Here is a 12,954-nt window from a genome sequence, read left to right as displayed (position 1 = left end):
TTTTTGCCAAGTGGTGCAAAAACCTATTGTTTTTCAATATTTATTTGTTAATAGTACTAATGCCAGCTCGTAGTGTCATTTTAAATAAAATCAGTTCACTCTTTTTTCGTTACCAATTTTTTGGTAACTTGGGGGCAATTCCAGGCGGGAAGCTGATTTCACGGGCTCAGCTTGAGAGAATTTGCTAACACTAGCCCTAGCAAAAGCAGACCGCCGCAGATCAGTTGACTAATAGGAGAATAAAACTATTGAACTACTATGTCTAGAATTCCCTCGCACCCGACAAGTATACCTACTTAGAAACCTTTAAAAACCAATGATATAGTTTGTCTATGCAGGATAAGGTATGATTTCGAAAATTCCGAAAAAACTATGAAAAGAGTTACGGAAATTAGTTTTCATTGGCAGACTTCTACATCTGTTTAATAAAATTAAATGTCAAAAAGAAAATATTAACACAACCGCGTCTTACTTTAATATATCCACGATCCATCGCTTAACCTACCAGAAGGCGCTCCCTGTTTCGTGTGTATTGATATTGGTCATTGGATCATGCACTATTCAAAAATTGCGAAATACCCTCAAAAATATTATTTAACATTTACAAATGAGCTGTAACTATACTGAGACCTTAGAAGCTATATCTCAAGGTGGTTGACGCATTTACGTTGTAGATGTCTATGGGCTCCAGTAACCACTTAACAGCAGGTGGGCTGTGAGCTCGTCCACCGATCTAAGCAATAAAAAAAACAAATAGGACGGGTGATGGTACATACCCGTGCGGACTCACAAAAGGTCCTACCACCAGTAAAAATTAGGACCATAACGTAAGAAATTTTAGCGTTAAGCGCTTTATTCACGTTCGATCTTGATGTACGTCCCACCAAGGCCATGCACGGTGCACGATGCAAAAGTACCATGAATAGGATTGACGTACGTCGATAATTATTATTAAATGTTTGCTGGATTTGCACGACCAATTTTGCATCCAGCGAGTGCCCCCACCACCGCGAACGTCGTGCAGATAGACAGTGAATAACGTGGATGTACGTCAGAGCGGTCCTGCGTCGTGCGTGCTTGATCGCGTATAAACTTGCTGTACAGCAGATTCAACACTTTCAAGATTTATTGAATGATATAAGTTCCACTTATTCTCTCCACGCTTGATGCGCGCACGATAGTCTGTATGCTGCATCCAGCACCGCGGCCTTGAGCTGACGTACAGCCGTGATAGATCGTGAATAAAGCGCTTTAATCTATCGAATCTCGGAAACCCAACCTCACGACGACCCTCAAAAAAAATAAAAAATAATAAAGAGCGCGCCTTAACATTTGGCACTAAGCACCGTTAAGCCCGCACGGAAGGTTCATACTCCGCACATCGTACGTCATCAATCTAAGCGAACGGAATGAGGATACAAACGCGCAATCGACGGATACGAATGTCAATCTTCAATTTGGACGGGATAGATTGATGCCCGGGAGCTCGGATCGTTAGAACACCCGCTGATTTATTGTTGAGTTAGTGGGATGTCTCGTCTCCTCGCCCGATTGGGGGTCGAGCGTTTTGTTTGTCACCCTTGCGTGGGATGTAGTTTAAAACTAAACATACCATAATGGGTCAAATGACCCATTCTGAACTTTTGCATTGAAAATGCACGTATCATCTTATTGCTTTTGCACTTTTGACTTCATCACTTTTTCTTATTATTATACCCTCAAAACATTATTATTTATTTAACATTTACAAATGAGCTGTAACTATACTGAGACCTTTTAACTTATATTTCAAGGTGGTTGGCGCATTTACGTTGTAGATGTCTATGGGCTCCAGTAACCATTTAACACCAGGTGGGCTGTGAGCTCGTCCACCCATCTATGCAATAAAAAAAATTATTACCAATTAATCTACAGTTATTATACTTTTATTTGTGTTTTGTTTTGTTTTGTTAATATAGAGTGATACTTGTCGTATACCATTATCTATTCGCTGTGGTAGAAATAGGTACCAGTAAGTGTCGGTATGATTAGTTGGTAAGCGTTTTAAGATTGACGACGAATGTTTTACATTTAAACTTTGATCTATTACGATCTGCATACGTCATTCTTCGAATAAATTTCGAGATGGTCTCACAGTACAGGCGCCCGGTTGTCGTAGAAGTGACCGATTTGAATACACTCGTACAGCAAGGCCATAAATGCACACGTGCCTAAGTACGTGTGCATATTTTTAATTTTTCTTTTGTTAAGTGTCGTTCCCAGAGAGTGGGCAGAGTTTTTGTTTTAATTTATTTTTATTGGTCAAGCAGGCAGACGAGTTACGGCCCACCCGATGGTAACTGGTTGCCGTCGCTCATGGACGTCAGCAATGCCAGGGACCGAGCCAAGCCGCTGCCCACCGCTTGAAACTTGCTACAAACCGCTTGTTACAAAAATTGGTTGTCAAACGAGTGTCGGATATTCGGTTTTTGGGAAAAGTATTTGTTGGTGTAACTCGTGACTTGTTTGGTGTTAAATGGTCACCGGAGTTGTTGGAATGTGGTAGTGTTGCACACTGTCCTATTCTCAATATTTGAAAGCATTACTGCATTGCAGCTAAAATAAATCGGATGGTAGCTGCACGTGCTGAATAATAATATACCGTATAAATTTTAAACCGAAACTAATATATTGTACGGAGGCGCTTAGTCGTATCTTACGAGACCTACGGGAAAATATTGAGGGGCGCTATTCTAGATCTAGCCGAATGTGGTTGCGCTGTGAGAAAATCATCAGTCTCTTCGATGTGACGCATTAATTACATGCACCTCTTCGCTTCTAAAGGACGCCTTCAACTCTAACACTAGGAGCAGGCTTAGGAACCCCGGTAACCGTACTCATCGAACGTAGACTTAAAATTATAATACTAATATTAGTAGTGTGTGCGCATAGACACGGGGTCACGTTGGATGCAGGTGGCAACGGACCGGCCGCACTGGAGATCGATTGGAGAGTCCTATGTTCAACATTGGACGGCTATAGGCTGAGATAAATATAGTAATATACATAATAGATAGATAGATAGGTACATGTTACTAAATTTCCTTGTTTCTATTCTGAATGGTTTTAGTCGTTGATTAACAAGAGCTGCTCACAAATGTTTGTTGATGCCTTACATTTAGGAAGGCGACTTCACTTTCTACTGGATTAATAGGGTCCGCGGATTGAGGGCTGGGCGTGCGTTAGGTTTGCAACGTATCGGCCAGCAGCTCTGCTTTTTCGTCATCATCGAATGCGGCGAGTCGGCCTGAGAGGCCTACGTGCGGGGTATAGTTACTACCGTACCCGATTTGAGATTACGAGGTGGGCGGTAGTAAGACCGTTGGGAAGGAACGAGTCCTTATAAGAAATCAGACCATCTGGCATCTCGGACTTCGGCGATGCGAGATTTTACGTCACACCGTAGGGCACGCATTACGATTTTCCTCGGTTGGATACCTATCGTAGGCGCGGATCGATGCGTTCTTGGCTCTAAGAAGCTCCCTAACATCGTCGGTCAATTTGAAGCGGTGAAGGAAGTCCTCCGTTACAACTTGCTTCGATGACCTATATAATGTCGAGGTTCAACGGTATCCTGGGGGGACGGGGTAGAGACCGGGTAAAACGGGAACGATGGTGGATCAGATTCAGTCAGGCTGATGCTCAGCGTGTGCTAATCACGTTCACTTCAACAAGGTCACACAAAGGAGAAAACATAATATATTAAATGAGTATATAATAATATGTTGAGGTGTATTCACCGATCCGGTCACAGTCCTCGCTGAACCCGTCGCTTGTGACGAAGGGCTCGACGAGTAAATAAGCCCATAGCCACAGCCCACTGAGTTTCTCGTCGTATCTTCTCAGTGGGTCGCGTTTCCGATGCCGTGGTAGATTCTGCGAAGCACTGCTCTTACTAGGGCCACTGTTAGCAACACTCCGGTTTGAGCCCCGTGAGCTCACCTACAAGTCAAGGAGAAGCTGAAATAGCCTCTCAAGGCTATCAGCATAGGTAGGGAAAAAAAGTCACCGATATTATTCAGTTGTAGTCATTAGTAACTAGTACACCAAAGATTGCCCAATGCTGCCGTTTTGTCCCCCCTACCTATTTGCTGATAGCCTAAGGGGCTATTCTAACTACGTCCGGACGGGTTTCAAGGTGGGCAGAGGCATTTGCGTTCTTGATGTCTATTGGCTCTGATAATCACTCAACACCAGGCAGGTAGGCCTGTAGCCCCTTTAGGTAAGCGATAAATAAAAAAAGAACACCGCGATTTAGCTCTCCCGTGTGTGTCTAGTCACCACAATTCATTTTGACACATCTAGAGATACTCGAAAGGCAGACCATCAATCAATGTTAACCACGTATTGGTAATGTAAAATTATAAATCAAACGGCTAGTTCACATGCCTTTAAACGTGAATATACAACGGATATATCGTTTGATTCGCATCTAATCGGCTTTAGCTCGATCCAGTAAGGGCATACCCCAATCGGTCAATTTTAAATGTGCATTAATGTAATAAATCACGCACACATCGAGAGCTTGTCGTGACCGATGCGACACTGATACATACATTTTAATCTGTAATTATGTTAATACCATAATAATTATGTGTCTTGTCGCATTTAATACGAACCTCGAACGGATTTGTACGTCAAAATTCTTTATTATCTAATGAATTGCTTCGGTTGATTGATGTGTATCGTAGTTGTTTTTGTATTATTACTTTAAATCTTATTGAACTTAAAACTGAAGTCGTCGTGGCCTAAAGGATAAGACGTCCGTCCGGTGCTTTCATATCTAGCGATGCACCGGTGTTCGAATCCCGCAGGCGGGTACCAATTTTTCTAATGAAATATGTACTTAATAAATGTTCACGAGTGACTTCCGCGGTGAAGGAATAATATCGTGTAATAAAAATCAAACCTGAAAAATTATAATTTTCGTAATTACTGATGGTAGGACGTCTCGTGAGTCCGCACGGGTAGGTACCACCGCCCTGCCTATTTCTGCCGTGAAGCAGTAATGCGTTTCGGCTTGAAGGGTGGGGCAGCCGTTGTAACTATACTTGAGGCCTTAGAACTTATATCTCAAGGTGGGTGGCGGCATTTACGTTGTAGATGTCTATGGGCTCCGTTAACTACGTAACACCAGGGCGGCTGTGAGCTCGTCCACACACACATCTAATCAATAAAAAAAAGAAAAAAATGGCCCATAAGATCTTACTATTGGCTATAGTTAATCAAAGTGCTCTGGTATGAAGCGACGCTCTCAAAGAATCCCAAGCTGAAAACGGCGTGACGGTAAAGCGTTAGCAAATATGTTGAAAACTGATCCATATATTTTTTATAAGTCGTCGTGGCCTAAAGGATAAGACGTCCGGTGCATTCGTGTTGAAGCGATGCACAGGTGTTCGAATCCCGCAGGCGGGTACCAATTTTTCTAATGAAATATGTACTCAACAAATGTTCACGATTGACTTCCACGGTGAAGGAATAACATCGTGTAATAAAAATCAAACCCGCAAAATTATAATTTGCGTAATTACTGGTGGTAGGACCTCTTGTGAGTCCGCGCGGATAGGTACCACCGCCCTGCTTATTTCTGCCGTGAAGCAGTAATGCGTTTCGGTTTGAAGGGTGGGGTAGCCGTTGTAACTATACTGAGACTTTAGAACTTGTATCTCAAGGTGGGTGGCGCGTCTACGTTGTAGATGTCTATGGGCTCCAGTAACCACTTAACATCAGGTGGGCTGTGAGCTCGTCCACCCATCTAAGCAATAAAAAAAAAAAAAAAAAATTTTAGTTGAAGGAAAATGTCAAATTTTGCTTGGGCTATGCCTTTATCGTGGAAGTCGTTCGTGATTCGGAGTTAACCTTCGTATTTCGTTATAAAAATAACAGCTTATCGGTAAAGAGGTCCGAGGCGGTGCCAGGCCGTCCCTAGTCGTCGGAATTTTTGCAAGTACAGCTCCAAGTATATATAGTACTAGCTGTACCCGTCCGCTTCGCTGGGCGTTTAAAATTAACATTATTATTTCTCACCCCCACAAAGATTGTACGATTACGACGAAAGGAAAGATCTTCTACCGAGCGCGTGATATTGCGTCAAATATCTTGTGTCCTGTGATGGCTACCGCCACACCAATTGTTCCGTCGTAGGTCACCAGTGTGGGGATGCTTAAACGACGGAAGGGAAGATCTTCCACTGAGCTGGTGATTTCAGCTCGGTAGACCGACGGTCCGAATGTTGTTGTTCGGAACTTGTATATATGCAAGCTTATCTTGAAAATGTCATAAGCGAGATTCAGGCATCTGTCAAATTTCTTGTGTTGTATGATGGCTACCCGCCACAAAGATTCTCATCATTAACGCCCCGCAACTGGTGTAGGGAGTCCAACACTCATATAAATATTAGCCTATCCATTAAGTACACGTGTTTTATACATGGATACAATGTTTCAAGTCAATCGCATGCATGGTTCAGTAGTTATAACGGAACATCCGTAAAAACCACTGTAGATTTATATATTAGTATAGATAGTCCCTTTTTTTTTCACCTCTGCTGATAGCCTTGAGAGGCTATTTCAGCCTCGCCCTAACGTGCAGGTGAGCTCACGGGGCTCAAACTGGAATGTTCCTAACACTGACCCTAGCAAGAGCAGTGCTTCGCAGAATCACCGGATCGAAATCGCGCCCCACTGAGAAGATCCGGCGAGAAACTCAGTGGGCTGTGTCTATGGGTTAATTCGCTCGTCGAGCCCTTCGTCGCAAGCGACGGGTTCAACGAGGACGGTGACCGGTGCTTGTGGTAGCTAAAGGCACCGTTAATGGATCGGATATATATAGCCCCAAGGTTTTCATCTGTGTTACGCCTGCAACACAAAATCTGAATCCTGATGCCGAAAACGAATACCACAATCATACCGAGTTTTGATCGATGCTATATCGTAATAGTAAGCAGGTAGGTAATCGGAAAGGCATGTCCAAATAATAATCGAAAAACCATAAAATTCGTCAAGTTTTGTATTTAATAGTTATTATTTAAAGTCCAGGGGTGAGCGCAACCTTTTTAATTAATGGGCCAATTAAAATTTTGATTTTTTGGCCGGCCGCACATATATTTTATATTCTCTGATTAATAATTTACGAAACTTTATTTCTTTATTAAAACAGGTAGGACCTCTTGTGAGTCCGCACGGGTAGGTACGACCGCCCCGCCTATTTCTGCCGTGAAGCAGTAATGCGTTTCGGTTTGAAGGGTGGGGCAGCCGTTGTGACTATACTGAGACCTTAGAACTATATCTCAAGGTGTGTGGCGCATTTACGTTGTAGATGTCTATAGGCTCCAGTAACCACTTAACATCAGGTGGGCTGTGAGCTCGTCCACACAGCTAGGCAATAAAAAAAAATAAAAAAAGAATAGAAAAACCAATTAATGGGAGAAAGTCGATAAAATAAATTCAATTTTAGAAATGCTTGGCGGGCCGCGTGTTGCTCATGCGTTTAAATTTAAAACAGTCCAGTAATGACACTCACATGTCTGCTGTCATAATTGAATTGTCATGGTTAATTTACGGCAGGCAATCAAAATACATGAAATATTCTCTGGCGTAAGTCAATGATGATTGAATGATAAAATATACTAATAATAAACATATGTTATAATAATAATCATCATCATCAACTCAGCCTGTCCACTGTCTCACTGCTGAACTGATGTCCAGTGCGGCAGGTCCGTTGCCACCTGCCGTCTGGTTGTAGTGTTGACCGCGGTAGCCCCCCTACCTCATCCGGGTTCTGACCTCGGAGGGGATCGGACGTCGGGTGTAAGAGTGCAGGGGAGTCGTTTAGTGGGTGGGCCCTAAAATCTTTGGGCCCGCGGCCTGCTCACAACACCAAGGGACGGCCACCTAGCACAGAAAATAATAAAATATGATAATTAATAAATAAAATATAATAAATTTGAATTAAATTGAAAAAATGATTTTATTCTAAAAAAGCGTAGGGTGCTTTTCAGAATATTATCAAAATAACCCTTCTACTCTTATCTGTTCATAAAATATTTGTAACTACTGATACCATGCACCATGCATAAAATCATTTTTTCTTACTCTATACTTAATTCAAATTTATTAAAATTTATTTTCTATTTTTTAGTTGGATTATCTATAAAAGCGTATTTTGTTAGTTTTTTTTAAACTATGATTTATTTTTAATTTTTTAATTGAATTATTATTTTTTCAATATTTTTTTTAAATTTTTTTTAAATATTTAGTTTTCATCGGTCCTTAATAAGTATACTAAATTTCGAGTTAATCCGACGTTTTGAAGGGGGTCAAACTCATGTTCAAAGATTCCGTTACATACATACGTCTGAAGCTAATAAAAGCGTATTAAAAATACATAATAAAAACGTTCTTACAGCCTAGTATTCAAACCTTGTCGCGTCCTCTACGTCGTTCGACAGATTCAAACGTCATTGAAAGGAAAAACACGACGCACGCTAGTATAATAAATAAATAAAAAATAACCATGAAACGAACTCAATAAAAACCTATTTCGTGATTATTAAGTATTTTAAGAATTATTCGAAAATAAGCTATAAAATAAAATAAGAAAAAGGCTATTAATAAAGCATGAATTGTTCGGTGCTGTTTATTATTAATTTAAATTGCGATTTTCTTAGGGAACACCAGCCGTAACATTAACTAATACTTCATGTGTCTTCTAGTTGAAGTTATCTTCACTATGATGATGATTCATCCGACCGATTTCGGCCATGGCGACCACTTTGACTCCTATCCGTCGATTTGGCGCTCGTGTGCTCGAAGATGGCTTATATAGCCTATCTTTGCGGCAAAACTCCTTGCGCATTGAGGGCACATAAGCACGCCGTTCTCATAATTATAGGTTATGGCAGCAGGTAGGCGGGCCTTCAACTGGTCGCGTTTGTAATCAAGGTCAGCTTTACGCTGATCCTCGAACTCGCGTACTTTGCTGTTCACCATCCTGCGCCATTCTAGTCAACTTCTATCTTCATCTATCTATAAGGACTGTTTTAATAATACTAGAGGATGATCGTGCTGTAAGTATGAACTGCATATTGATATTATATTATATTATTTGTTGTTTTCTTTCAATAAAAAAAAAATGTTTTTGTTTAACTTGATTACCGATAAAATTGATTATTGAAACACGAATAAAACCACATTTTCTGAAAATAAATCGTAGCTATATCGATTTATCACCCCCGAAATCCCCTGTATACTAAACTTTATGAAAATCGTTGGAGCCGTTTCCTAGATTCAGATTATATATAATATGTATGTATATTAATATACAAGAATTGCTCGTTTAAAGGTATAAGATTAGATTTTGTTCCTTTTGATGTGCGATGTACATTGTCGATTCATTCTCAGTGCTGAAACTGTCACTGATATAGTTTTTAGTTCTATTGCTATTATATGCAGACAAGCCCACGGCTCAACTGGTGATGTGTGGTCATTGTCACTCGTGGACTTCAGTAATGCCAGGAACACAGCCAAGTCGCTGCCTACCGCTGAGCACGCACCGCAGACCCCGTTTGGAACTGAATTGCTGACGCTTATAAGCAACGGTACTCACTCAACATCAGGTGTACCGTATGCTCATCTATCTGCCTGCATAAAAACGGTGTTTTCATGATTAAATCGTTTTTAAGCTATTGCATAGCTTTTATCGTGGGCTTTGAGCGCGGTGACCGAATCGAGAAATTCCGTAACGAAAATAATACCTAACACCCCCCCACTCCGCCTTCCATGTAGCTCGCGTTCAACACATTCACACGTTGCGCTTGTGTAGTGTTTGTGAATAAACGTGCGGCGTGACGTCGCACTGCATGCGCATCGTGAAAAGTCTGCCCATCTCTCTCTCTCGCGGTCTAGCTTATGAGTGTGAAGGAGACGGTTAATGTTTTGCTTTTGTTAATGTTTATAAATACAGCGTGGTCTTTTTTATTATAGTTTTAATATTAAATTATTATTGTCTAATTATAATTGCATAAGTTGATAAAAAATGCTATGCAATAGCTTTACCGCGGCAGTCTCCGAGTGCCACACGTGTTTTTTTTTTGTTTTTTAATTCGGTCATATACATATGTCGGAGACGGTCATTAGTTTAGTAGCTAAACGAAACGCAGCACGATTCCCGAGAGATGGCAGCACGATTGCGGTATCGTTGGAGCTCTGCCAACCTCGTGCTACGACGGAGGCGCCTAGATACCATCACACTTACCGACCAGCCTCCTTGAAGAGCGGTGCCTCCGTCCTAAGAACTGTCATTCGTTTTCGTTTGCTAACGTCAAGAGAAGATTGTTCTAAGACAACAAACGTGATTGTGATTGGTGTACTCAATGTTTCTCTTAGCTCAAACACCCTATTCGCCCCTACGATGTCTGACGGTGGTGTTAATAATTGTTGTGGCTTCTCTGACACATATAATAACTGTAATTTCTCTTCTTTTTTTTCAGGCGGTTCCGATAGCAATAAGGGGAAGAGTAAAAAGTGGCGCAAGATCCTGCAATTTCCTCACATATCACAATGTATAGATATAAAAACAAAAATAGGTGAGTGCTAGTTCTTAGATTGCGTATTGACTTGACGTTTTTTTACCGCTTTCCCATCATTATTTTTTTCAAATAGACAAAGGCAGTTATAATAGGTAAAGACTCTTGTGAGTCACCACCTTGCCTATTTCTGCCGTGAAGCAGTAATGCGTTTCGGTTTGAAGGGTGGGGCAGCCGTTGTAACTATACTGAAACCCTAGGAGCTTTACGTCATAGACATGCTCCAGTAATCACTTATTAGAACTTTATGTCATAAATGTCTATGGGCTCCAGTAACCACTTAACACCAGGTGGGCTGTGAGCTTGTCCACCCATCTAAGCAATAAAATAAAAAAAGACATAAATAGTTTATTATCATTTTCTCCTTTGCTTATCTACCAGTTTTTTTAAAGTAATTATTGGCGAGCTTCAGTGCTACCAATATATTATTTAGCAATTGCTTTTTTTAATCAAAAGGTTGATAATTAAATAAGAGTAAAGCGTAAGACATATATTGAAACTGATTTTTGAGGTTTCAGTGGTTATGACCCAATTTCCGTCGTATGGTGAAACACTAGTTAAGACAATTGCAAATCATTGCGTTATCCGTCATTATATTTATTATCACCGGTTGCTGAAAGAGACGTCTGTTAGCTTAATTAATACCTGCTTTGTTTTGGTTTCTTCAAATTATCCCAATTTGTGTATATAAAGAAATATTTCTATATTTCATGCGCCCGATAGCGTCGCCCGCAAGAAAATGCAATTTTACATCAAAACCTAAAAGCCATAATTACGTAAAATAATTATGTGAACTTACATACGCACATACATTCTTTCTTATATATATCGTGTTTAATATAAATGCGTGTGTAACGATAGTTTCATCATTTTTTTAATTTTTTTTATTGCATAGATAGGTGGATGGGCTCTCACGGCCCACCTGGTGTTCAATGGTTACCGGAGCCCATAGACATCTACAACGTAAATGCCGCCACCCACCTTGAAATATGAGTTCTAAAGTCTCACAAGAAGTCCTACCACTAGTAAAAAAGAAAGTAAAAAAATCACTGAGCCCATAGGTAATCGGTCCGCCCGCTTAACAAAAACGACTTTATCAATAATCATTTACTAAATACACATATTACTGTTTAATGTCGAGCTTCTCAATAATACAAAGGGTTGAATGTCACTGACTCTATATCGTATAGCTTCGAAAATTATTTACCGATAAATAAGGAGGGGTCTTGTTTACCGAAATATATAACGGGCTTCAGTTTTATTCGATCTAATAAAGTAAGTCGTTCGTAAATTAATTATTGAGCGAAATCAAGAGATTTGCCTAAGCAAACACGCCCGGGAAACTTTTGGAACGGGTTTGTTTCTAGAACCGTCTACTCGAACGATCTTTCAAGGAGATTTTGAGAGTCCACCGATTAGATACATAGCAAGGTACTGACGCTTTTGCTCGGAAGAAACCATTTGTATTTCGAATGTAATACGACAATATGCTTTTGGAAAAGTAATGCAACTTGCAAGTTAATTGAATGTTATTGTTACCTTACCGTTGACGTCATACGTGTCTAATTGAGTACGTGGTAAGGATTTTTATTTATTCTTATGGAAAAGTGTATAATATTTTCGTGTAAAGTCGTGTGCTTATGGCATAAATAGACTTATTGGCTAAGTATTTTTCTGCACTCATGCGGTTCAGTTTGAATGGTTGATTAGTCATTATACAAAACAACAGCACTATGTTTCAAGGTGGGTGGCGCATTGACGTTGTGGTGTCTATAGACTCCAGAAACATTGATACTAGGTTGTTTGTGAGCAAATCTTACAATGTGCAGCAATAAAAACAGATTGAAAACTTTAAGATCATCGTACACTTGTAGACCGGAGCGTGAACGTTGAAATGGAGCTTTGGTTTCCTACTTCGTAAAGGGTGGGGGAGAATATTTGGTGCCATTCTAGACCATCACCACACAGCCAGTATGATGATCACTATAAGTACCGATAAACCCTTTTATAAAAAGTAAAAAAGAGGCGTCTTGTTCAAACGAGGCTTGTGGAGAGTACTTAACGGTAGGCAGCGGCTTGGCTCTGTCGCTGGCTTTGCTGACGTCCATGGGTGACGGTAACCACTCACCATCAGATGGGCCGTATGATCGTCCACCTACAAGGGCTGTGAAAAAAGATTAATAATAAAGAAAAAGTTACCAAAAATTTTAACACAACATAAAATATGTTACATGTTCTTATCCAGTGTTCAAATCGCAAGGGTCTGAGAGTGAAAATTTTAATCAAACTTAGCGGTTTTGTGGAAACACCAATTCGTAGTATCTTCT

At 40.4% G+C, this 12,954-nt stretch overlaps 1 protein-coding gene across 3 annotated transcripts in view; it reads left to right on the top strand.

Moving 5' to 3' along the window:
• Window positions 1–12,954, top strand: part of Gprk2 (G protein-coupled receptor kinase 2) — a 109,596-nt gene that overhangs the window by 2,407 nt on the left and 94,235 nt on the right. For all 3 annotated transcript variants that reach the window (XR_016325476.1, XM_028172340.2, XM_028172339.2), the window contains exon 2: window positions 10,532–10,627. Coding sequence is in view for 2 of the 3 variants with exons in the window: in XM_028172340.2 (XP_028028141.1) it covers window positions 10,532–10,627 (96 nt within the window). In the remaining variant the exon portion in view is untranslated. The remainder of the gene's footprint in view (window positions 1–10,531; window positions 10,628–12,954) is intronic.

The sequence above is a fragment of the Bombyx mandarina genome, chromosome 26 (genome assembly GCF_030267445.1).
Source record: "Bombyx mandarina strain Sakado chromosome 26, ASM3026744v2".
NCBI lineage: Eukaryota > Metazoa > Arthropoda > Insecta > Lepidoptera > Bombycidae > Bombyx > Bombyx mandarina.
Note: the sequence above shows the minus strand (reverse complement) of the source record. Positions and strands in the feature narration are given on the sequence as shown.